Source organism: Zophobas morio, unplaced genomic scaffold (genome assembly GCF_036711695.1).
Source record: "Zophobas morio isolate AGI-343-1 ecotype UQ-CSIRO unplaced genomic scaffold, CSIRO_AGI_Zmor_V1 ptg000024l, whole genome shotgun sequence".
NCBI lineage: Eukaryota > Metazoa > Arthropoda > Insecta > Coleoptera > Tenebrionidae > Zophobas > Zophobas morio.
The window spans coordinates 1,367,301-1,394,999 of record NW_026972129.1 but is presented as its reverse complement, the minus strand read 5'-3'; the positions used below and the strand labels follow the sequence as shown (position 1 = coordinate 1,394,999).

The window sequence follows — 27,699 nt, the reverse complement described above, 5'->3', positions numbered from 1 at the left end:
TAATAAATGTTTAGTCAAAATATATTTGCTTATCCCCTCCAAAAAATTGATGACGTCAGCTCAAAAGTTTGCCGAATAAATCCCATCTAAACTGTACAAAATATGATGAGTCTGTTCTTGTGATCTATCACTCGGTTCATATTTTTTGGATTTGCATATACAGGGTGACTCAAAGAAATTAATGAATGAGCAAATTTATTTTATTGATTTACTCGGGAACTACAAAACCGAAAGCTTTGAAATCGTGAAGATGTTTTAAAGTTATAAGCATGGTAAGTTTTTGATCAAAATGTATTTGCTCATCCACCCTAAAAAATTAATGACGTCACCACAAAATTTTGCTGATTAAATGCTATCTAAAATGTACAAAAGATGATGAGTCTCTTCTTGTGATTTATCATTCCGTTTATATTTTTTTGATTTGCATATACAGGATGACCCCAAAAAAAAAATTAATGCGTAAATGAATTTTATTGATTTTATCAGGAACTACAGAACCGAATGTTTTGAAATCTAGCAGATGTTTTAAGGTTATAAAGAGCATAATAAACTTTTAGTCAAAATATATTTGGTTATCTTCTCCAAAAAACTGATGACGTCAGCTCAAAATTTTGCCGAATAAATCCTATCTAGAATGTACAAAATATGATGAATTTGTACTTGTAATTTATCATCCCATTCATATTTTTTGAATTTGCATATACCGGGTGACTCAAAAAAAAATGAATGCGTAAATTTATTTTGTTGATTTACTCAGGAACTACAAAACCGAATGCTTTGAAATCGACTGCGAAAAAAAAAACATAATAGGCATGCAGTCGTCACGTTTCCGACAGCGAGGGAAGTACTGTCTAAACTCTTTAGACCAATTTTTTATATTTAAGGTTGATAGTCTTGTTTTTTTTTCCTTTTTGACAATTTAGAAATGTTTTATAAACACTCTGCATATTAAAAGTGTATTTAATGGATGACTCAATAAAGCACGTAGGTCTCTTTATTATTCCATAAAATATTGCATCGTAGATCTTAAAAATAAGATTATTGGAATTTCTTATGGAACCACGTTTTGCCAAGCAAATTCAAGAAAATTGCAATAACGTAAGGTCGCATCGGAATTTCTAAATTAAAAAATTGGTCTAAAGAATTTACAGTACGACAGTACTTCCCTCGCTGTCGGAAACGTGACGACTGCATGCCTATTATGTTTTTTTTTGCATTACATTTCAAAGCATTCGGTCCTGCAGTTTCTGATTAAATCAATAAAATAAATTTACCCATTCATTAATTTTTTGGGTCACTCTGTATATGCAAATCCAAAAAATATGAATGGAATGATAAATCACAAGAAGAGACTCATCATATTTTGTACATTTTAGATAGGATTTATGCAGCAAAATTTTGAGGTGGCGTCGTCCATTTTTTAGGGGAGATGAGTAAATATATTTTGATCAAAAATTTACCATGCTTATGATAAATTTAAAACATTTCCACGATTTTAAAGCATTCGGTTTTGTAGTTCCTGATTAAATCAATAAAAAAATTGATCTAAAGAGTTTAGACAGTACTTCCCTCGCTGTCGGAAACGTGACGACTGCATGTATATTATGTTTTTTTTTACAGTAGATTTCAAAACATTCGGTTCTGTAGTTCCTGATTAAATCAATAAAATATATTTACGCATTCATTAATTTTTTTGGGTCACCCTGTATATGAAAATCCAAAAAATATGAATGGAATGATAAATCACAAGAAAAGACTCATGATATTTTGTACATTTTAGATAAGATTTATTCAGTAAAATTTTGTGATGACGTCATTAATTTTTTAAGGAGGGATGAGGAAATATGTTTTGACTAAAAATTTACCATACCTATGATAATTGTAGAACATCTCCAAGTTTTCAAAGCATTCGGTTTTGTAGTTCCTGATTAAATGAATTAAATAAATTCACCCATTCATTTTTTTTTTTAGTCACCCGGTACATGCAAATTCAAATAATATGAATGGAATGATAAATTACAAGTACAGACTCATCATATTTTGTACATTCTAGATAGGATATATTCGGCAAACTTTTGAGCTGACGTCATCAGTTTTTTGGAGAAGATAGCCAAATATATTTTGACTAAAAATTTATTACGCTCTTTAAAAATCCTTAAAACATCTGCAAGATTTCAAAACATTCTGTTCTGTAGTTCCTGATTAAATCAATAAAATAAATATACGCATTCATTAATTTTTTTGTGCCACCCTAGACATGCAAATCGAAAAAATATGAACGGAATGATAAATCACAAGAAGAGACTCATCATATTTTGTACATTTTAGATAGGATTTATTCAGCAAAATTTTGTGGTGACGTCATAAATTTTTTAGGGGAGATGAGCAAATACATTTTGATCAAAAACTTACCATGCTGATGATAACTTTAAAACATCTTCAAGATTTCAAAGCATTCGGTTTTGTAGTTCCTGAGTGAATCAATAAAATAAATTTATGCATTCATTAATTGTTTGGAGTCAACCTGTAGATGCAAATCCAAAAAATATGAATGGAGTGATAAATCACAAGTACAGACTCATCATATTTTGTACATTTAAGATAGGATTTATTCGGCATATCTTTGAGCTGACGTCATCAAGTTTTTGGAGGGGATAACCAAATATATTTTGACTAAAGATTTATGATGCTCTTTATAACCTTAAAACATCTGCAACATTTCAAAACATTCGGGTTAGCAGATTCAAAATTAAATTGCAAAATGTTGTTTTATAATTTTGATTTTTTTTCCAAAAATCTGAACGTTTCGGGTAAAAACTCAAGTCAGAGTAGTAAACCACATGTGTAGGAGTATGTTATTTTATACAATTTTAAACCCATTTACTACGTACAATTTTAAAGTGACGTCATCACATTAGTGGTGGGGATGATTAGACAAATTTTGGTTAGCGTTTTACCATCTACATGATATACCTAATATAAATACAAAATTTGACAACAGTCGGCCCAGTACTTTCGGAGATTATCTGTCTAATAAAAATCCGGGACGGCAGACAGACGGAAACGGGAGACCTATTTCTTCGTCTTCTAGGGGTCATGAATAATCGAGAAAATGTAAAAATAGAGAGTCGGTCGACGGACTCGATTACAATATTTCCTTAGCTTACGCTCGGGAAGTAAGAATTGGTCGAAAGTTAGTTCGACAGAACTTCTCTCGCTCCAGTAGGGTAAATAATACCTCCTCAATCCCCGCGCCGCGCGGGTGCAAATTCCAAGGGGGCACGATCTGCACAAATGCGGACAATATGAAATCTTATACGATTAAACAAGCAAAGTTTGTATATATATATAATGGGTTGCTCGAAAACGGCTCTAACGATTTCGATGAAATTTACAGGTTGGGGGTTTTTTGGGTCAAGAAATCGATTGATCGTAGTTTTAACTTCTGAAAATTACAGCTTCATACATTTTCAGCAATTTTCAGGCAGTGAATTATATTTGTTGCTAGGCAACATCAGATGACACTACACGTGGGTGAGAGTCTGACAGTACCTACGTTTGACGTACTTTTTTATCTTCAACTGTACGTTCCGAAATATGCTCCACGAGGACATTAAAATTTACCTTCTGAAGTGAGAAAATTAACGGAAAACTAAACAGTGAGCGGATAAAAGGCACACGAAAGTGCGTTCAATTCAGGTTATCTTGTCAAGCATTAATTTCATAGGCTCCCACGGTCGGAGTCAATATGTGATCGTTTTCCGTGTTGAGACCGCATCATTTGAGTTTTTGGGCTCAACGTTTTGTACACTTTCGTAAGTGGCATCTTCGAGAGAAGGGTTGAGAAATTAGGAATAACCCAAAAGAGCACGGTAACTCAGTATGTTAACCACACCAGAGGTGAAACTCTTCTGGTAGTAAGAATGTGGTTGTGATTGTGTAGAGACGAGAGAGAGAGAACTCGGAAGAAAAAAAGAGAACGACACAGAGAGAATGATGGGTAATAAATGACATTGTAATAAAAAATGTCAAACAATAATTCCAGTTTTCTATTCTTTAATCTCTACATGTTACTCATCAGTGTTTAAAACAAAGACTGTTTATGGAATTTCTTTTTTAATGTGTATTTTTAATTAGTGCAGGTATTTCAAAATGCATACTATACGCATATTTATCTGTCCTAATCTGGTCTAATACCACCAAACGAACCGAGTGAAGCACGGTCAACCAGATATTATATTTAAAGCAGATACCATAATCAGTGGGAAACAATGTATTCTTAATTCCTAGCACTTGTTTAACCCTAACTGTTTTGTTTATGTTTATACTTCGAAAGAATTCGACATTTAGCACGTCATATCGTATCAGCGTCGGCATTGAAGTACGTAACGGTGGCATTAAATGCATGCATGTGTACCTATTAAAAGAAACTGAAATTGATTTTGTCTCTTCAGCACAAGAGAGGACCAATTAATTAAGTAAACATATTCGGTTTTTGTCTCCAAAAAGTATACCTAGATAATAGCAGCATAGTACAAGAACAAAAAAATTCCGTGCTGGAATTGAACGTCCGCTGCTTGTGCATGATGTGTCCGAAAGCAGAATAGAATAGAACAGAAGAACGTTTATTAAAATTTTAGTGTTTTCGTGGTGTTCACCCGGGTGTTTATATTTGAATACAGGTTACTGTAATTTAGTGTTTTCCACAGACCATTAAGCAAATAGAAAGACGTTCAAAAACCACTACGATTTAATGTGGCGATTACAGCGCTGCTCGAGCTCCTGCATGAATTAAATCCACTGATTACTAGATTATAATTACTATAGTAATAATTTTATTTTTAATTACAATTTTAATTCTATAAAAATGAAACTAAATTCAGTAATGAAAAACATATATTTGATAACAATGACAAAATTACAAAACAACTCTCAAAGAAAAACAATTTCATTTCGAAATACCTAAAAAAAATAATTTAATTACAAACTGCTTAAAAAAAACTCTTGAAACTACGGGTAGGTGTTAATTTTAAAACCTATTTGAATTATTAATTCTTCTACGATTATGTACTTCAAATTGTTTTTGCAGATTGGTCAATTTTTTATTTATTATTAGACGCACTGCCAAATTAATAATTTCCGTTCTTAAATCAGCAATATGAATGTCACAGTTAATCCAAGTAAAGTTAATTGTTGCTGTTATATGTTCTTTTAAATTTCTTGCAATATTTGGAACTTCTCCAAAATTATCTAAAAAGAAGACTATGGTATCGTAAATCTCAGCTAAGCATGTTACAAATTCTTTTGTAGCATATTTCAACCTTAATTTTTGATCCTGTTCTTTGTAAAGAGTGAAAATATGATGTTCTTCGGTTTTTTGTGCAATTATACAATTTTTACAGTCTTTACATGTGATAGCTTTTAATTTTTTTATTAAAAAGCCACAAACATATGTAATAGCCTGAAGATCATATAAATCTTTAAATGCAGCTCTATTAGTTGAGCTAGAATTTTCTAAATTTACCAACTCATTGATATTTTCTGTAAACTGAAAATTTGTTGGTTTTGATGACGAGGATAAAAATATTCTAAGATTATCGAGAAGTTTTCCTACATCTTCTTCACAATTCTTACCATATGCTTGATATGCTATCAAATTATTCAAAATACTTGTTTTTAACGCCGATATAAATTGAAAACACGATGGATTACTATTTCCTGAACCGTATTGTCGTATCACTGAAAATAAATTTTCTAGAGGATCCTGATTCAACATTCTTGTTCGCAAAAATTTGAATTCATTTTTTTCACACATCTGCCAAAGAAGTCTAATTCCACGAATGTTATTTAACCAATCTTCTTTAAAGGGCATAGTTGTTTTGAATTGACCACGTACTTCGTCATAAAATTTCCAACTTTCGATTTTTTTTTCCATTTTATTCCAAAAATCAAAATCACCAGATTTCTTTGTTAAAGCACATCTTAGCTTTGGATTGCAGTGGTTGTTACGCATATTAATACCAGTGGAGTTGAAACTGTCGAATAAATCATTTGCGTCTTTTACAAAGAAAGCCGTTTCGATTGCTTCTGAAGGAATATTTTCTTTTGAATCTATTAGAGTTTCAAGTGCAGCTGCCATACTGGCACTAAGTGTTTTTGCTGCAATTGACACTTTCATCTTTAATAATCTATATCTGTTCACGTAAAGAAAGGGTTCTCGGATTTTATGCAAAGTTTGAAATCTTCGAGTACTATCAAATTGATAAGCTTGTCTCAAATACATAAATTTAGCTTTCTTGGTTTCATCATAATAAATCGTATATTTAAGGAGAGCATTTCTTAATGATTTCAATAAATGGGGACTATCATATAAACATACAATTTTTTTTGAATTTACCTTAAAGTATGGTTCCTTATACTCTACATTTGATTCTTCTTTTAACAAACGTAGAGCCTTTACATTCGAACTGGCCTGATCACAAACGGTGCATATGACTTTTGCGCCGGCCATATTAAGTTTGCTAATAATTTCTTTAATTATTAGTTTTAATTTTATACTTTTAATAGAGTCCTTAACAAAATAGTACGCTATTGGTTGTTTCCATCCGGAACTAATACCTTGTATCATAAATACTAACGCATGGTTAGCATAATTTTTATTTCGTCCTAAAGATCCCAAATCCTCAAAACCAATAATTTTGTCAGTAGATCTCGAATAGGTTAAATTTGTAGATAAAGACACTTCATCAAACATAAGCTTGCATAATCGATCTCTTGGTTTCAGTTTCTCAATTCTCATTTTTAACTTATCAAATAGTTCGTCATTCACGCCACATTCAAAAGGTATATTTTTCAAAAATTTGTAGAAAGTTGTTTTTGACGGAAGTCTGAAAAAATGTTTTAAAAAGCGATAACATTTTGGACCTCTTTTGTACATAGCCAAGGCAAATATTTTATTTTCAGTTGACCATCTAGGAATTTTTTTTTTTCATGTTATCAAATTGGGATTTTATGAAGCTTGCACTTACAGAATTGCAATTTTCTTGTAAAATGTTAATTAGATGATTTTGGGGAGCACGTTTTAGAAGATCCAAGTTTTTTTTTGATTTACATAATTTTAAATTTAATCTGTTTATTGCCTGTTTCTGGCGTTTTGTTATTCTAAATAAAGTTTGCTCTCTAGGAGTTAAGTCGTCCACTCTTTTGCATCCTACCTTTTTCAAAACACTGGGTGAATATTTTCTTTTTTTCGGAGTATGTGATAAATGTCGTGAGAGTATCACAATGGCGTTTGCGTCTTTGTGAATTTACGCTACCATCATACTCAGATTCCGGAATAGTTCCGACTAAAAAAATAAAAATTTTATAATTTTTTTGTTCACTTTTACTGGAATACCCATCACCATTAGTATTAATCACAGCTTGACTACTGTCCTTAAAAATAGTGGGAATTGCGTATTTATGAAGGTTCGTTTCTGCGGTGCTCGTAAAGTAATTTTTACTGAAATGATCTTCACAAATGTAAGCTTTTTTACAATTAACAACAATTTTTTCTGTGCAGGAGGCATTAATGGTATCTATCCACTTTTGTTTTTGAACTGGAGATTTAGGAAAAATAAAAAAATGTTTATTTTTGTTCTTGTTGATTCCTGTTGCGTATACTGACGGACAATTTGGAACTTTGCATCGATATTTATTAATAATTTTCATTTCCGTTGTATCTGAAGCAAGTAAAACTATATTAATATGACTTAAAAATAGCAGATATAATAGCCACCAAACTTACTACTGAAAACCTTTTGAAAAAATTATAATTTGGCGTTTGAATTTGAATGACGTTAAAGGAGATATTTGTTGACAGTAAACACGATCTATTACGAAATTTACACGAGTATAAGCGAATGAGTGTTTGCTCCAGCCGCTCGCGCAGCGCTAGTGTCGCTTCCTAGACTATACGATTAAATGGCAATGAACTGTCTTCCTATTTGTTTAATGGTCTGTGGTGTTTTCCTATCTATCCTAACCACGCATGATCATATTTGTTAAAATTATCCCTAACTTCTTTAAGGTTCGCGTCTGGTTCGGTTTCGTCCTATACTAAATAACTACATTGAAAAAATCGTCGTGGTTTCCGGAGTTGCATTTTAAAAATACGGGATATATCGCTTTAAAAAAATTATATTTCGAATTAACACACTCCAGTCCAGGGGACCTTCATATTTATATTCATATCTAGTCCGCAGTTTTTACAAAAAAAAATTTATAAAGTTGACCAAGTTTTACACCAGACTTTATCCGATACATTGATGCATTTTTTGACGAAGTGCTGAAGTGATTTGCATTCTGAGATAGGAGGTCCCCTGGGGAAAAGTGTCAGCTTTCTTTTGATACCATTTATAATCCTAAAAAATTCACGATTGAGGTAAATACCTCTCGAAAAGACAGAATCTGTTGAAACGAGAAATCGCCATTAAACGAGTATGATGCCGTAGCAGAATACAGGTTTACTTAGATTCTGGTTTGGTTGCACACTTAATTTAGTGTGGACCTTGTCCACTAGGGGGAACTGTTTTTACTCACTGGCATGGCCGACTACATCTGACGGTCGTTACCTCCTGTATGGCCGGAACGATTTGATAAAAATTTGAATTACAGGATTACCGACATGTGGCAGATTTTTTTGCGCCATGCAGCGCCATCTGTTATAGAAATATAGAATTCGAGCATTGACATTTTTGAAACTTCAAATACTATTTTTGAGTATCGCATAAATATTTTTATTAGTTTTAAAATGACGAGAAAGTGTTTTATTTGCAAGAAAACTAATATTTCTTGCTTCGAATTTCCGTCAGAAGCAAAACTAAGAAAACAATGGTTTGAAGCAGTTCAAAATTATTGCGGTATATAAATATAGAACATTTATAACATTCATGTAGTAAATAACTAATAATTTTTCTATTAGATGTATCAAAAATAAAAGAGCGTACACTAATATGCGCCCAACACTTTCGAACGGATTGTTTTGAAAATTTTGAAAAAGTAACAAGATTAACTAATGAAGCAGTACCTTCTGAATTTGTGAGTATACTTCAATTTTAAATAATTCCAGTATAAAACTTTCCTACCTTTTCCAGAACGCTCCTATTGATATTCCTACTGATATTCTTGTTGACACCCCTTCTCAAGAATCTGGTACTCAGACTAATGTCACAGGTACTGAACTTCTAAATTTACAATACCACGTTAAAATTTTAACATCGAAATTACGTACATTAACTCAAAAATATCAAAAATCACTCAAAAAAAAATGAAATTTTGGAAGCAGAAAAATAAAAACATTGGGGAAAATACAAAATTTTGGAAAAAATTAATAAAAACGCTGCCAATGGTGACGAAACAGCAATATTTTTGTTAAATATTTTAACTAATTACAATCGAAAAGTGCCAAGATGGAATGAAACTTCGGTCAGATTGTGTACTGTATGGAGATTTTGCTCTACAAAAGGGTATGAATTTTGTAGACGAAATTTATTGAAAATACCATCTAAAACAACTATTGCGAGATATTTAGGAAACATTAACAGTTCTAATGAACTAATTAAGCAGAGATTAACAACAGAAGTCTCCAATTTCAAAAATCCCATTGAAGAGTGTGCTCCCTTGTCATTGATGACATGGCTATAAGACAAAAACTGATCTACAGTCGTTCAGATGATCGACTTTATGGTTTAAGTACATCCAGCAGTAACACAATTGGAGGACAGGTGGAAATTGCTCATCAAATGATGTGTTATGTTGTGCATGGGTTAACGACCAGATTCACGATACCAGCGGGATATTTTTTCCACTCTTCTTTTACCGCTGAAGAATTTTATTGTTTAACCTTAAACATTTTAAAACTGGTTACCGACTGTGGATTTTTAATAATACGCATTGTAACTGACAATTTAGCCTTGAACGTAAATTTATTTAAGCTTCTTGGAAATGGCAGCATTCAAAATGTCATCAGTCATCCCTATTTGTCTCCTTTGCCTTTATTTCTTAGCTTTGACTACTGTCACGCCATAAAAAATGCGAGGAATTTATTCCTGCAAAATGATATGATGTCTTCTGATGGCGTGATCTCTGCATCATTTTTAACAGATTTGTATGATTTACAAAAAGATTTACCAGTCAAACCAATGAAGTTCCTGACAAAAAAGCATCTATTTCCAAATAATTTAGAAAAAATGAATGTCCGTAGAGCCATCCAAATATTTTACCCATCTGTAACTGCTGCTTTAAAATTCTTAAATGAAAATGGCCATGAACTATTCCAAAATGTATCTGGAACTACAAAATATTTAGGATTTATGCATCACTTTTTCCAAATACATAATGTTAGCAGCAAAAACCAATACATACGGTCTTTGGATAGTTATGTGGCACCATATGTCAATGTATCAGATGAGCGTTTACACTGGCTCATGCATAAATTCCATCCATACATGGATGATATTCAGATGCAGTCCCAACGAGCTGGTTTGCCTGGTTTATCTAAGGAAACGGCGCATTCTTTAAAATTTATCGCCCGCAGTACGTATCTTACAGTAAAATTCTTACTTGAAGAAGTAGGATTTTACTATGTACTGACACGAACTTTCAGTTCTGATTGTATCGAAGCCATGTTTTCTCATGTTAGATCGAGAGGTGGATCAAATGATGCCACAGATGCTCGAGCAAGCTGAGTATGCATTAAAACAAATGCATAAATGTGGTATTATCAAAACTTCAAAATCTGCAAATGTCGCATCAAATGTTGATTTCGTTAGTAAACATCATATCCTTCCTTTTACTTCTTCTTCTACCCAAGAACATCATAAATATTGCTCTGATCTTGTACTACCTTTTACGACTTTACAACAACTTCGCAATTTACACAACGTTCAGGTGTTAACAGATAATACTGTCTACTCAGCATCAGTGGCATTTTTGGCGGGCTATATCATAAAAAAAAAATGAATGATAAATTTAAGTGTGATTACTGCGTGTCTTCATTATTAACTAAAATCATCCCTGGACCCTTGTTGCGTTTAATAAATTTACAAGATCGTGGGGGGCTGACATATCCCAATCTCGAATTTGTAGCTGTTTTAAAACAACTGGCTGAAGTTATACATCTTCTAATACCACACATTGAAATGGAAAATCCTTGCAGTCAGTTAAGAGAAATTATCACAGCACATTTAGTACAAAATCCAATTTTTCATTGTTCTACCCATAGGACGCACGTTTCCCAATTTATAATAACTGCTGCCACAGTGGTCTTAAATAATTTTTGTTCAACTAAAACGGACCTTGTGAAAAGAAAATCAATGCAAAAAAAACGTTGAGTAGAAAAATATTAAAATTAAACTAAACTTACAGTTTTTGGTTGTTCATTGGTTTTTGTCGTTCATTATTAAATAAAAATTGTAGATAAAAAAATTAAATTGCTGAAATAAAATTATGTTTTCTATAATTTGATATTATTACTTATTACTATTAGTCTTATTAGTTTTTAGTTTCGTTGGGTGTTTGTTGACTTCGTTGCTCATGATCATGACAGGTGACAGTTAACTGAGATAACATTGACCACCATTGACAAAATGATAACAAAGTTTTCTTTAGTAGCTTACACAGGTAGCTCCAGATGGTGCCACCAGGCGCAAATTTTTGACAGATGTTGGTAATCTTCTAAACCAATGGAAAAACATCAAATCGTTCTAGCCATACAGAAAGTAACGACTGTCAGATGTAGTCCGCCATGTCAGTGGTTTATCGGAATAAAATATTGATATCAGCATTTCCGATTTTACAATACCATTTCGGTTTCATTGATGCCGTTTGAATCCTGGTTTTTAGGAGTGACAAAATAACGTATGCATCTTTTTTACTAAAACAGTAAAACAGTAAAAAAGACATACGTTATGTTAATTATTAAGTATATTTCATTTAAGAGATCAAAAGTTATTTACAATCCTCCGCAGCTGTGGCACATATAAATCTGTTTTACATGAATTATTTTTTATCCTCTATGAAAAAGTAAAACTAAAACGTGTTTTATTATATACTAGCTAACCCCGTGAACTTCGTTTCACCTACAATTTAATTTTGAATCTGCAAAACCGAATGCTTTGAAATCTTGCAGATGTTTTAAACATATGATAAGCATAATAAATTTTTATTCAAAATATATTTAATTTACTTATCCCCTCCAAAAAATTGATGACGTCAGCCCAAAATTTTGCCAAATGAATCCTATCTAAAATGTCCAAAATAGGATGAGACTATACTTGTGATTTATCATTCCATTCATATTTTTTAGTTTTGCTCATAGGGAGTGTCTCAAAAAAATTAATCACTGAGTCAATTTATTTTATTGATTGAATCAAGAATTGAAAAACTGAATTTTGAAATATTTCAGACGTTTTGAAGTTACTATTTGACATGGTACGTTTTTAATCAAAATATATATGTTTATCAAGCCCAAAAGCTTGATGACGTCATCTCAAGATTTTGCCGAATAAATCCTATCTAAAATGTGCAAAATATCATCAGTATATTTTCGTAATTTATCATTGAATTCATATTTTTACTTCCCGAGCGTAAGCAAAGGAAGTATTGTAATCGAGTCCGTCGGCCGACTCTCTACTTTTACGTTTTCTCGATCTTTCATGACCCCTAGAAGACGAAGAAATAGGTCTCCCATTTCCGTCTGTCTGTCCGTCTGTCCGTTTGTCTGCCGTCCCGGATTTTTATTAGACAGATAATCTCCAAAAGTACTGGACCGATTGTTGTGAAATTTTGTACTTATATTAAGAATATCATGTAGATGGTAAAACGCTAACCAAAATTTGTCTAATCATCCCCACCACTAATGCGATGACGTCACCTCAAAATTGTACATAGTAAATGGGTTTTAAATTGTATAAAATGACATAGTCCTACACATGTAGTTTACGACTCCGAATTGAGTCTTTACTCGAAACGTCCAGATTTTTGGAAAACAAATCAAAATTGTAAAACAACATTTTGCAATTTAATTTTGAATCTGCTAAACCGAATGTTTTGAAATGTTGCAGATGTTTTAAGGCTATAAAGAGCATCATAAATCTTTAGTCAAAATATATTTGGTTATCCCCTCCAAAAACTTGATGACGTCAGCTCAAAAGTTTGCCGAATAAATCATATCTAAAATGTACAAAAAATGATGAGTCTGTACTTGTGATGTATCATTCCATCCATATTTTTTTGGATTTACATATACAAGGTGACTCAAAAAAATTAATGAATGCGTAAATTTATTTTATTGATTTACTCAGGAACTACAAAACCGAATGCTTTGAAATCTTGAAGATGTTTTAAAATTATCATAAGCATGGTAAATTTTTGATCAAAATGTATTTGGTCGTCCCCCCTAAAAAATTTATGAAGTCACCACAAAATTTTGCTGAATAAACCCTATCTAAAATGTACAAAATATGATGAGTCTCTTCTTGTGATTTATCATTGCATTCATGTTTTTTGGATTTGCATATACAGAGTGACCCAGAAAAATTAATGAATGCGTAAATGTATTTTATTGATTTAATCAGGAACTACAGAACCGAATGTTTTGAAATCTTGCAGATGTTTTAAGGTTATAAAGAGCATAATAAATTTTTAGTCAATATATATTTGGTTATCTTCTCCAAAAAACTAATGACGTCAGCTCAAAAGTTTGCCGAATAAATCCTATCTAGAATATACAAAATATGATGAGTCTGTACTTGTAATTTATCATTCCATTCATATTTTTTAATTTGCATATACTGGGTGACTCAAAAAAAAAATGAATGCGTAATAGTATATTACATATCGAGGGTGGTAAGAAGCTAATTACGAACGAAGTTTATACACGAGCGAGCGTAGCGAGCGAGTGATGTAATATGAGTTCGTAATTAGCTTACCACCAGAGTTGTGTCATATACTTTTTCTACGATCTATAATGAAGAATCACTTTCAGAAGAAATTTTTTTAGGAAAGCAAATATTTATAGTTGCTATGGAAACTACCCAAACAGGCACGTAATATATATATATTACGTGCCTGTTCATTCATTACATGCCAGTGGGTGTAACTATGGTTTTACTATGAGGCTAGACAGTTCGTAATTCATGGATTACTATGTGGGAGTAGAAAATAGTTATTTACATTCGCGTGTGGTAACTTACATTTTACAGCGCGAAATAAATTTGAAGCACGACGGCGAAGCCGGAGTGCTTTAATGATTGAGCGCTGTAAAATGGTTAACGCACAAGATTTGTATTAAACTTTTTGGCCGACAATTTTTAAAAATTATTTATACTTTTTATTAAATTTCACATAAAGTCAGAAATAAAACAAACATAACTGTCAATGAATATGTCAATTACAGTGATCTGTAACTGGTGCACAAAAATACACAAGATGGCGTAGCTCCGTTTGAACTAACATGGCCGACTCCATTAATCTCTAAAGAGATATGGCCGTTCCAATAGGCGTTTATAAATTGGCTTTCCAAACAGTTGAAAAGTTCTCTAAAGTGGTGCCATCTGACAATGGAAATGTTAAAAAAAATACAACCCCGATTGAGTTGCCATATTAAATTTTGACAATTTGTAATTTAATAAAGTCAAATTCAGATCAGGAATGTTTATAACAGAACTCATTTTATTAAATCAAAAGGAATAAATAAAAATAACAATGGAAAATTCTAATCATATTAATGTAAGTAGATATACCTGAATACCTATGCACTAAATAATAATAAAAAGAAAATTACAACTTTAGAACCTTTCTGCTGACTGGTTTGTGCTGCAACAATTTTGTCTTGACCATTGACTAGTCAATCTGTGGTTTCAAGACATATGTTGTCCAAAACAGGTTTTACAGTTGTTGTTACAACAAATTTACAAACTAAACGTTTATGTTTTTCACATTTAAATAGAGGGTTCTTCTCTAGGTGAGGAAATATTATGTTCAGCAACCGTTCACAAGCTCTTTCAAATTTTAAAAGTGGAAACATGTTCAGTGCAATGTCCGATATTTGTTTCACAACCCCTACAAAACGAGAATTTGGATAAGTTTTAGTCCTCCGCTCAAATTAGGATAAAACATCAATGTCAGTAAATAAAGAAATCTGTAATTAAAAATTAATATGCGTAAGGACCACCAGAGTCCGACAGTTTAGGGTCACTTCATGGCATACTTTCCGCACTTGCCAAAAAATACCGAATGGAACGGCCATATCTCTTTAGAGATTAATGGAGTCGGCCATGGAACTAAAAAATGTTCGAAATTATATGATACATTGCTGTTCAACAATAAATAACTTATGTATTTGGCGTTTTAATCATTATATTTTCGTTGTGTAAAGAGATTTTTATTTATAAACGTCTAGGAAGAGCGGACAATTTGGGCAATTTTTACGCACGCCGGGTGGTAAACATCCAGGATGACTGTAAATTTGATGTTTCCGAAGATGTCATTTGAATGTTAATTTGACGTTTACATGTCAGGAGGCCAAAAAAATGCGTAAAAATTGCCCAAATTGTCCACTCTTCCTAGACCTTTATAAATAAAAATCTCTTTACACATCGAAAATACAATGATTAAAACGGCAAATACATAAGATATTTATTGTTGAACAGCAATGTATCATATAATTTCGAATATTTTTTAGTTCAAACGGAGCTACGCCATCTTGTGTATTTTTGTGCAGCAATTACAGATCACTGTAATTGACATATTCAATGACAGTTATGTTTGTTTTATTTCTGACTTTATGTGAAATTTAATAAAAAATATAAATAATTTTCAAAAGTTGTCGGCCAAAAAGTTTAATACAAATCTTGTGCGTTAACCATTTTACAGCGCTCAATCATTAAAGCACTCCGGCTTCGCCGTCGTGCTTCAAATTTATTTCGCGCTGTAAAATGTAAGTTACCACACGCGAATGTAAATAACTATTACAGGTTTACTCAGGAACTACAAAACCGAATGCTTTGAAATCTACTGCGAAAAAAAAATATAATAGGCATGCAGTCGTCACGTTTCCGACAGCGAGGGAAGTACTGTCTAAACACTTTGGACCAATTTTTTAGATTTGCTTTTACAGTGACTCAAAAAATGTATGGTTCAGTCGATTTATTTTAGAGAATAACTCAAGAGTTGCAGAACTGAATACTTTGAGATTTTGCAGACCTTTTAAAGTTATTGTAAGCATGGTAAATTGTTAAGAATATTTATTTATTCTCCACAAAAAATTGATGGAACGGCTCAATCGATTTTCGCAGATAATTTTGGGAATACAATACAGTTATTTTTAGTATTACACTGCACCAATCCAAGGTGGTATACGTGTTGATCGTAAATGTGCGAAGAAAAGACTCAACTCGAAAATGCTGAATATGTTTCATTATACTTTTGGTGCGAAGGAAGTTCTGTCGAAACAACGTTCGATCAATTTTTTGACAATGGTTGATATAAATAAAACTCAGTAGATGCTCATACTCGAAATACGAAGTTTCTACTCGAATATCAAATCAAAATATTTCTAGTTTTTCTAGATGATGCTAATACTTCAGTGGGTAAGAGTTGATGTTCAAGTAGCATCTCGATACAACAGAAACGGAAAACAGTGACAGTGTTTAACCATCAAGGCAAAAATCGAGTCACCAAAATATAAGTTAGTATGGGATAGACACCTTGAGATAGGAATCTCTATGGCCAGTGTTAGAAAGAACGCACTGCACAATTTATGCATAAATAAAAGTTAATTACCTGAAAAGTCTTCGATATTCCCGCTCCTAATGTGTTTTTCAAACTGAATGCACCTTTTGACGACGTTCCACGTTCATGAAAGTCGCCATGTTTAGTCAAAATTCACTCTTACAACGATCCTACTCGTTTTCTAAGCTGCTTTACAGACAGCTCAGTCATTTGCCACGCCGATGCTCATTTTTAAATTAAATGCTCACATAACGCGTAAATGTTCAATTTGTGTTCGGGGAGATACAATGTTTCCAAGTAGGTACTCAGTACATAGAGTAAATGCTCAGGTATATAAGAGTAATAATGAAGTAGGTACTTCGTACTTCGAATATGAGTATCTCAGTTTTATTCATACCACCCAATGTCTCGCTTCAATGTTTGGTTATGTTGATTATGAGCACAACACTGATCAACTTCCGTATCCGAATTACCCATGAAATAAATCTCTGCGATTTGCACCTGAGGTAGTTCGTCGCACATTTGATTGACTTCGTGGATCTATGTGAGCTTGTCGTCTTCTCGGCATTTTAATGAACTTCATAAAACGACACAGAATTATTTTCACAGTCAATGAAATCTGTAAATTTTGTCTTGAGAATTTTAAAATACTGAAAACATCAAATTAAATCCTCGAATAACGGTAAAGTTTGAGGTTTTGTCGAAACCATAGTGAATATAGGTAAATAGAATGGCAGATCAAAATTAATATGAAACTTTCGCAATGTGTAACTAAATTCACTTTAACCAAGACTTTTCTTAAAATAAACGATGTTTTTTTTACGAAAAAACAAAGAACGATGTGAAATGCAATATTCTTTTCACAATCGCACGGAAGAAATAGTTTTGTACGACACGTCAGTTAGACGACAGGTCCGTCAGGAACGCCAACTATTGAAATTAATTCGAAGTGGCGATTCCCATACAAAATTTTTAGAATTTTTTTTATTTTTTAGCTGTTCGTTTTTTTATAAATTGTCTCATATACAAACCTTTTCTTGACAATAAGGAACACATAAAAAAAGAATCATCCAATTTGGTGCAGTGGTTCTGAAGTTATGCGCGTACGTACATTTCGGCAATTCATTTTTATTTATATAGATAGATACTGTGAAACGTCATTGAGTTGTTGGTGAAGATGAAAGAAGTAAAACTATTTCAAAGTTTTGTAATCATAACCAACCTACGCCGATATAGGTATGATTAAAAATAGATGAATTGATGACAGGTAGAAAAGCATGTTATTTTTTGTAGCACAGTAAGAGAACAAGTCGGATTAGCTATCCAGACTGTAATATTCAGTATAATTTCACAGCACACATTTGTCAAACGGAACCTATGAAATATTAATATTTGTAAATGCTGCTTATTTTAATTATATATTACTAATCCCTCTAAAAAATGGGACATACAGACAACCAACAAAATTTAAACAGCTCTAAAATTTAAGGAACTTTACGTGCATTTCAAACATTTACATTCATAGGATTCTACCATTTCTACCAGCCAGATGTAAACAACCACCTCCAATAAATTTAACAACTTTTGTTCGTCACCGGAAGTGGGACTGAGACTGCGGACTGAAATTATCCCTTGGATATGCTTTTGACTCCATTTGGGTAATAATTGTTTTCTGAATTTAAAATTACGTTCAAAATGTTGTTCAAGCCTAAAATTTACAATTGAATGTTTCCGAAAGAGTATGACAAATATGTAGTGAACAAAAAATATTTACACCCTATACAAAAAATGAGGTTTACGATGCGCAAGCGTATGATATACGTAAAATTAAAAGTGCAAGTCAAAGTTAATATGCATAAAAAATAGCAGCTGCTTCTAATAAAAATTCATAATTAATTATTTAAATTCTTACAAGACGATATACTAACAAACAGTTTCAGCAAAGTCAACTAGTTGTGAAAAAACTGTTAGTTCGATGTTATACATATAATACGCGGCAAATAAATACTCCAGGTATTATGCGGGGTAAAGATAACGAAATCGATGCAATACAATTAGGTATAAAAGTTAGTCGATGCGATCTATTTGTGGATTTAGAAAATCCATTTTTATGCACAACACCTGACGGTTTAATTGATAGTAAAGTGCCCTTATTCTACACGTGACATAACACCTGATGAAGCCATATTCGAAAAATTACTTATTTATGCATTAGATAAAAAAGGGAAAACCATTTTAAATAAAAAACATAACTATTACTTTCAAATTCAAGGTCATATTACATATATATTATTAAGAGAGAATATTGTATTTTTGACATATGGACAACAAAAGCGATCAAAATCGACGAAATATATTACAAAGTCTTTTTTATGAAAATGATAGACAAACTAACAAAATTTTATTTAAATTGTGTACTTCCGGAATTGGTAGATCCAAGACGACATGCATTATACTAGTGTTTTCAAAATATGTATTCCTAAATGTGAACAGCAGTAATAGAATAGCTGCTAAAAGACGTACTTTGATAACAATAAATATAATAAGTATTTATATTAATTATTATTTAATTTTGAGGATTTGCTATTACTTTATCTCCAATAGCATAACTAGGCACTTGCAAAGAAATATTTTAATTATTCTAATTCATTTTTGCAAACAGACCTCTGAACAATTCTGGTCGGTTTTATTATTGTGTATTGAGTGCTGGTGCATCCAGCTAAACGAACCGGTCCTTTAAATGCAGTGGCACTGATCATGACTGAATTTTATTGCCTCCCAAGGAAAAATTTGCTTTAGCTCATCCTTAACTTCGACACAATGGGATAATTTTATGATGGCCATATAACCTTATAGCTTTTGGTCTACTATACTTCTTGTTTGAAAACTTCTGCTTTGTACGCACTTTCCGGTAGATCTTTCGGACTGCCCCTAAAATGCTAGGCAATACTTATCACCTCAACCGCAATGAGAGAAAATGAGACAAAAAATTAATAGTAACGTTTGAGAAGTATTATTTGTTACTGTTTTACAAGATTATGGAATTCTGATAACAAATAGACTTTACTCAGGTATATGGATAATTTTGACCGAATTTCGTTAAAAATTTTGCTCAAGTATCAGGGAGTCAGATACAGTTGACCGAATTGCGGTACATTTCCGTTTGGGGTTAGGGGGTAGGGCACAACTGCACCAGTAGTACCTGTATAATCTTGGTAATTATAAATAATTATAAATATAAAAATAAATTCTGTGCATCAAAACGAAAAACGATATATTGCAAAAGATGTACTTCGTAGACATCTGTTTATAGAATCTAAAATTGTTCAATTCAAAAATAATGAAACTTCAAGGTATAATTTTGTGAAATGTGTCAGCTCCAGGTTTGCTAATATCATGTCATAATTGTAGATAATATAATAATATTTACGTAGTAATGTTTTAGCTCAGTTTACGGTGATTTTATTTAACAATTCTAGAAATTATATCGTTTGGAATAGCATAAATCAATAATAAATAAAGCTATAATCGCTTTAATTTACTAACTAATAAACATTAACTAGTGATTATAGATACAAATCTATGTAAGTATGTGATCAACGGGTCGTTTTTTAATGAATATTAAAAAAGAACGAAAAGTAAAGAAAGTGAAATTATTTGATAATTGATATAAGAATAGTATGTCCATGTTATTTATTCAATTGTTATTCAGAACCCTCACTTACCGCAGTTCGGTCAGGGATTATAAGGTATCAGGTAGGTACAAAATTTTACACAACAATCCGGTCAGTGTCTATAAGATACCAGGTAGTCAAAATATTTTGAACCGCAATTCGATCGAGGAATAAAAATCCACCGCAGTTCGGAGAGGCCGGTCTTGCCCTTTATCGATGCATTAATATTTTTGGAGTAATTGTTAATCTGGAAAGTACATACTACTACCCTATAAAATTTTATTGGCAACAACGAGACGGACTGTAGTACAATAGTAAGAGATATTTACAACTTAAAGTTGTCGCATGCCGATAATCCCCAGATGTTAGAAAGCAGAATAATCCAGGTCCGGACAGGGACCATCGTTACGCACGAACAAAAATGACCATTATTTTATGAGTACAACTACCTGCTAAATGTTCTCCGACAAACCCGGGTGAACCGGTGTGAGCCATAAATATTTTCATTGTATTACTGTCCGTCTAGTTATTGTCAATAAAATTTTATAGGGTAGAATGAAATTTCCATACGTATACATTCTACCTAAAAAGCTAGCGCACCTGAAACGATTGTATACTTCAACCTATTGTATGAACAGGTAGCTGGGAACAACAAAACACATCTGTTGTTCCTTATCAGTTGTCATTGTAAGTTTTGTGTAAATAAACTAAGCAAAATCAAGTGTACTTTTTATCCTCGCCACCCATCATAAGCGAAATCTCGGCGAATAAAAAGCACAAATATATGGTCCTTCGAGTCGGATGTCTAAATATACAGCTTTAGTGATTTCATCACCAATGTCGCGACATCATAACTGAGTAATACGCAACACTCAAACAGACAACGAACACATCAAGAACAATAAGCACCAGGTGCGTCGTTCGTTTTCTTTCCAGTCCATATAACCAAAAAACACATTCTTTTAATCAAAAATCATTTAGGAAATGGCGCCCACTTTAGGTCAATTAACCCTAAAAAGAACCACTATGTTAATTCATTCAATCCAAATTCAAATACTCATTTATTGAAAACGCGCGTGGCATTAGCTAATCAAGCATTCCAAAAATACAACAGTATACAGGATGAAATCGACTTGCTATTAGACAAATCTGACAACGCACTTCTCGAAAAACATAATTATAGAATATCGTGAGGAAACCGAAAATAAATATTGCGAAATAATAGCTACAATCGAATCAAAAACTGAATGTCGTAACGATGCACAAACCTCTAATTTAGGTAATCAGGCACCTGTTAAGAACCCCTATTTTTTTGTCATTAATGAATTAATCAAGTAATATTATAATATGTTATTCCAAATCTGTAGGCTAATGTAGGCAACTAATTATGTTTTTATGTCTTCTGATGCATTAGTTCAATAATTGTATCAATTTGTCAACATCAAACATCCGCATGGATTTTGATCTTTCTTGTTTTAAATTTAAACTGAACCATGTACTTTCTTTGTTATAATTTGGATATATAAGGAAGATCTGCTGTTGTAATCATTAAGAATATAGTCAAGTCTTGTTGCGGAAAGTTGTTGTGATACTAAAGTGATTGCGCTATCCACTACTGTGTAAAGATCCTAAAATTGTCTTCAGTTTAATAAAACCTGTTAGTAGTGTTTGTGCTGCGTTTCATTTGAAAAAGTGTAACAAGTTGTGCTGAGGCATAACATTTTATGGTGGCAGCGGTGGGATCCGATAAAAAAAATCGATTCCAACATTTTTTCGAAAAACACATCGACAGAACCACTCATCATCTTTTTCTCGAGAGAAGAAGACAAGAACCAGGTCTACTCCAGGACATGAAGATAGGACTCTTGCTTGCACTGTAAGTCGATAATTGCATGCAAACACTTCACACACTTTAACCGCACTTCGGACAAACTTGAAAAAATTCTTCAAAAAACAAAATCTATCAACCATGAGCGATGCCGAACTTTCTTTTGCCGACGCCCTGCGTCTCGTTCCCGAATACGACGGACAACCATCGCATCTGTATTCGTTCCTCAACAAGTGCGAATTTGCTTTAAATCGCGTTAAACCGACAGTCAAATCTATTTTCTTAGAAGGTGTAATTACGAAATTAATTGGTAGAGCCCTTGATGTTGTCAAATATAGGGAAATAAATAAATGGGAAGAATTGAAATTTATGTTAGAAGAGAGTTTTGGGGGTAAGAAAACAATCTCATTTTTGCAGCTTGAGTTAAATTCCTGTAAACAAAATAAAAACGAAGATGTCCGCGCGTATAGTCTCAGGTTTGAAGATATTTAATATCAATTAATTAATGCTAGTTGTCTCGGTAAATCAGATGCTGAAAGCCAAGCCATCAGATCGTATATTAAATCTTTATCGTTAACTGTATTTCTATAAGGATTGCAGCAACCACTTAAAAATATTGTAAAGGCACGTCAACCTAAAATTTTAGAAGAAGCTGTGCAAAATTCAATTGAGGAAGAACGTGTCCTAAAATCCGATTTTTCGCAACGTAACTCTTTTAATCCGAACGGTGATAAGTTTTGTAATTTTTGTGGCAAACGAGGTCATGTCATTAAGGAATGTCGTATGAAGAATCAAAACCAATATTATAATAACTATTCCAATTAAGCTCGTAATTTTCCAAGTCCAAATTACGCCAACCAAAATAATCGCGCAAATTTTTCCAGTTACAAACCTCGCGTATCAGGTGCTGAGGAACCCAGATCCGTTTTTGTCATATGTAACTATTGTAAAAAACCTGGACATCATATTAACGATTGCTATAAGAGAAAATTTAATAATTCTAGGTCTCACGAAAATAATCGCGGAGCAAATAATGGTCAAATTTTTAATCAACGAGTAAATAATTCCCAGCCTAGTACAAGATACTAATAGATAATAATAATGACGTTCGACAATTGAGATCCCAATCTAATGTAATGATCTTTCGTTCTTTGAAAAATAACCATTTAATCCTTAAATCAAACTATTTTGAAAATACTGGTAAATGTAAGTTTTTGATTGATTCTGGTGCTGATTTGAATTTGATAATAGTACAATCTCTAAGTGACGATACGCCGTACGTCAAAGAATGTGTATCTTTGTTAGGTATAAGCGAACCCGCTGTAAAAACTTTTGGTTATAGTGAATTAAATATTGAGGGATTTAATGAACCTATCAAGTTTTACTTAGTAAAGAACTCTTTTCCAATTCCAGAGGACGGTATTCTGGGTAAGCCGTTCCTCGAACAATTTAATTTAAACGTGAATATTAAGCAGTAGATAATTTTCGATAATGACCATTCAGGTAATAAAACCATAAATAATGATAATTCTAATATGAGTAATAAATCTAAGGACGAATTTGTACTACCACCGCGATGTGAAAGGTTATTCAAAGTCTATATAAAAGCTCCAAATGGTGATTAGATTATGAAAAAGTCTAAGCAGGAAAAGTCAATTTTTAATGCGGAATCTCTAATAAAAGTTAAAAATAATCAATCAGTCGTAGCCCTTCTAAATCCTGTAAGATTAGGTGAAATTGAAGCGGAAATAAGTCCTCTTAATAAATTTGATTGTTTCTCAATTTGTAGACCGCCAGATTCAAATAAGGAAATTAACTCAGTTTTAGACAGACATAGTAAAGTAATGGAAAAATTACGTCTAGATCATTTAAATTCCGAAGAAAGTCGCCAAATAGCAGATATTTGTACGGAATAGTTAGATTTGTTTACTTTCAAAGATAAACCTTTATCACAAACTAATACCATTAGTCATGAAATTCCAATACCACAAACACAGCAACCCATAAAGATAAGACCATATCGTCCCCCCAAAGCACAAAAGAATGAAATTAACAAACAGGTACAAAGTATGCTGGATCAAGGTGTAATAGAACCCAGCACTAGCCCTTGGAATTCCCCTCTTCTTTTAGTCGCGAAAAAACGGGTACATGCTAGTTGGCTCCGGCGGACGGTATTTGACCCTCTGCCGAAAAATGGGTATAGGTAAATTGGCTCCGATGGTGCAAGGAAGGTAGATTTTATGGTACCTCCTACGGTGAGGGGATCATCTGCAGATACGTTATTTCCTGCTGTCGGAAGAGATGTGTTGTTTGAATTACAGGAACATACTCGTATAATTCCATAGTCATCAAATTTCTATGTCTAGAAAGTGGTGGCGGTAAGGTAGTTACAAAGGGGTTTTCTGGTATTTCCCAGATTTGCGGGGTCTTTGAAGTAAGAGGATAACAATCGTTACGGTGAGAGTAAATATTTCTATACTTTTATTACTATCTGCACTGGTCGAAAATGCCCATTCAACACAAATACAAAATTTCCGGTCGAAAAATATCAGTTTTTTCTTAAACTTTCTTGTGCCCAAGCGCTTAAGATAATTGTTACAAAATGGACTGTTTGGACGAAATGATTAGTGGAAAAGGGAAAACAGTTCTGTTAATTGGGTAATAATTATAAATATAATTTTCATAAAGTGTTAGCTCAAAGTGTTATACGTTGGCAGTGTGTAAAACGTGGCTGTAAATCGTATGTACATCAAGACGAATGCTTCGAATAATAGAACAAAGTGGTGAACATACTCACGAAGCGACTGAAACTTCAAAATTAAACAGACAGAAGCTCAACAATTTTGTTTTTGTTTATATTTACCTTATCTTTTGCAGCAAAATACAATACTAACAAAAATAAAAAAATATATATTTACCAAGCAATAGTAAATAAATTGTTAAAATTATTAGGGGTAATAGTTCGAACATATATGTGTTGTTTTTCTTAAATACTTATCGTTGCAATGATGAACGAATAAAATTATAAATAACAACTTTAAATGAAATTTAATTTTTCAGTTGGCATTAGATATTAGGTTTTGTGAAAACAACCACAGTTCTGCGTTACCCGTCATGCAGGCAGCAGGAGATGGGAGCTAACTAGTACATGCATCTGGCGGGAGCCAATTTACCTATTAGTCCGGAGCCAATTTACCTGTTGCTTAAGATTCAAAAGTAGCCGCCGGAGCCAACTAGTATGTTCGCGAAAAAACCTGATTCCTCGGGAGAAAAGAAATTTAGGATTGTTGTTGATTTCCGTAAACTTAACGAAGTAACTCTAGGCGATGCATATCCTTTGCCGAATATCACGGATATTGTGGATCAATTAGGTAGAAGTCGTTATTTCACGGCGTTAGATTTAGCGTCTGGTTTCCATCAAATTCCGATGAATCCTTTGGATGCCGAAAAAACCGCGTTCAGTACTCCTTTCGGGCACTATCAATACAAAAGAATACCAATGGGTCTTTCCGGAGCCCCGGCTTGTTTTCAAAGGTTGATGGACCGTGTTCTAATAGGTTTACAAGGAATTAAATATTTTGTGTATTTAGACGATATAGTAATTTATGCGGAAAATCTAAAAGAACATGAAGTCAAATTGAAAGAAGTTTTAATCGATTAAAGGAACACAATTTAAAATTGCAACCAGATAAGTGCGAATTTTTAAAACGCGAAAACCGATAAAGGTATTCGTGCCGATCCTGAAAAGGTCAAATCAGTTCAAAATTTTCCCGTGCCCACAAATACGAAGCAACTTAAAGCATTTTTGGGATTAGCAGGATATTATATGCGTTTTGTTCAAAATTTTAGTTCAATTTCTAAACCCATAAATAATTTATTGAAGAAAAACGTACCTTTTGACTGGACAACGTCAGTACAACTTGCGTTCGAAAAACTTAAATCAATTTTGTCCGACGATAGTGTTTTACAATATCCTGATTTTTCTAAGCCTTTTAATTTAACGACTGACGCAAGCGGTACTGGCATTGGAGCCATTTTATCACAACAAACGAAAACTGGTGATCAACCAATCGCGTACGCATCGCGATCACTTAATAAAGCGGAATTAAATTATAGTACAACTGATAAAGAACTTCTTGGAATCGTTTGGTCAGTACAACATTTTAGACCATATTTATATGGCAGAGAGTTCAACATTTTATCAGACCATAAACCGCTAGTATGGGTAAAACTAATCAGAATACCGACGCCTTGAGTAGGATGTTTGCATTTACTGATAGTAACAATTAAATTTTAGAGCAGTCACAAGATGCTGCTATTGTACAATTCATAACTCGTTCTCGATATAAAACTAAGTTAACGATGGAAATATTTAAGAAGTACCCAGAAATAGATGATGATTTGATCCATTTTATAGAAAATGAGGATTATGGAAAATGAGTTTATTTTTGTCTTAATAGGAAACGATTCATCATCTCAAATAAATGACGATATTTACCTCACTGAATTAATAAGAAAGCTAAATCAATTTTGTGTAGCGAACCAAATTCATTATTTGAGGATTTCGAAATGCAATAATTTTAATTGGGACCGCTTAAAACAATGTATGCACAACATTTTTAAAACTCGTTCGTTTGTTCTGGAATTTTTTGAAAACAGTTCTGAGTTCTCCAATGACGAAAAATTTGAGATTATTAAAGAAAGTCACTGTTCCTTAATAGGAGGACATAAGGGTGTAAAACAAACCATAAATAGGGTTCGCGAGAATTTTAATTGGAACAATTTGAAATCCGACGTTCAAAATTTTATTAAAAGTTGCGAAGTATTTATGTCAAAACGAGAAACAAAACTATTAAACAACCAATGGTTATCACTCCGACGTCAGATGAACCGTTTGATAAAATCTTTTTGGATATTGTAGGTCCTTTGGCAATAACGTACAGTAATAAAAAATACATTTTAACAATCCAAGACGATTTGACGAAATTTTCATTTGCATTTCCTTTACCTAATCAAGAAATGGAGACAATTGCTAAAAAGTATTTGTGGAGAATGTAATTTGTTATTTCGGAATACCAAAATCCATTTTGACGGACCAAGGCTCGAATTTCACTAGTCAATTATTTAAAAATATTTGCAAAATGTTAAAGATCAAACAACTTCAAACTATGGCTTGTCATCCTCAAACAAACGGAGCTTTGGAAAGGTCACACCGTACATTAATTGACTATGTAAGATCATTTGTTGATAAAGACACACAATCTTGGGATACGTTAATCGCTCAATCAATGCTTTGTCAGTTCATAGTTCAACAAAATTTACGCCTTTTGAATTAGTCTCTTGTCGAAAATTTGTAAGCCCTTCGTCCTTTTCACAAATTGAGCCCGTGTACAATTATGATGATTATTTTTATGAATTGAAAAA

At 32.7% G+C, this 27,699-nt stretch overlaps 2 protein-coding genes and 1 long non-coding RNA gene across 8 annotated transcripts in view; 1 reads left to right on the top strand and 2 right to left on the bottom strand.

Moving 5' to 3' along the window:
* Positions 1-27,699, top strand: part of LOC135134991 (glycogen-binding subunit 76A) — a 142,662-nt gene that overhangs the window by 10,845 nt on the left and 104,118 nt on the right. The gene's annotated exons all lie outside the window — the stretch shown is intronic.
* LOC135135445 (uncharacterized) lies at positions 5,001-8,002 on the bottom strand. 3 transcript variants are annotated; one of them, XM_064064496.1, is made up of 2 exons: positions 7,404-8,002; positions 5,001-7,346 (listed from the first exon to the last, which is right to left on the bottom strand). In XM_064064496.1, the coding sequence occupies exon 2, from the start codon at positions 6,935-6,937 to the stop codon at positions 5,030-5,032; it is 1,908 nt and encodes a 635-aa protein (XP_063920566.1). In that variant the 5' UTR covers positions 6,938-7,346; positions 7,404-8,002; the 3' UTR covers positions 5,001-5,029. The 3 variants fall into 3 exon arrangements, with proteins under 3 accessions (XP_063920566.1, XP_063920567.1, XP_063920568.1); XM_064064497.1 differs by having other exon boundaries at positions 5,001-7,736; positions 7,787-8,002; XM_064064498.1 differs by having other exon boundaries at positions 5,001-7,721; positions 7,787-8,002.
* LOC135135171 (uncharacterized) lies at positions 9,565-11,665 on the bottom strand. Of its 4 annotated transcripts, none has more exons than XR_010281456.1 (5): positions 11,405-11,663; positions 11,045-11,325; positions 10,405-10,979; positions 9,945-10,332; positions 9,565-9,883 (listed from the first exon to the last, which is right to left on the bottom strand). It is a non-coding gene; the product is annotated as an uncharacterized LOC135135171 (long non-coding RNA). The 4 variants fall into 4 exon arrangements; XR_010281455.1 differs by having other exon boundaries at positions 10,405-10,536; positions 10,603-11,325; positions 11,405-11,662; XR_010281453.1 differs by having other exon boundaries at positions 10,405-11,325.

Excerpts from the sequence above, each read along its gene's own strand:
- LOC135135445 (XM_064064496.1), bottom strand. The coding sequence starts at position 6,937 with ATGTACAAAAGAGGTCCAAAATGTTATCGCTTTTTAAAACATTTTTTC.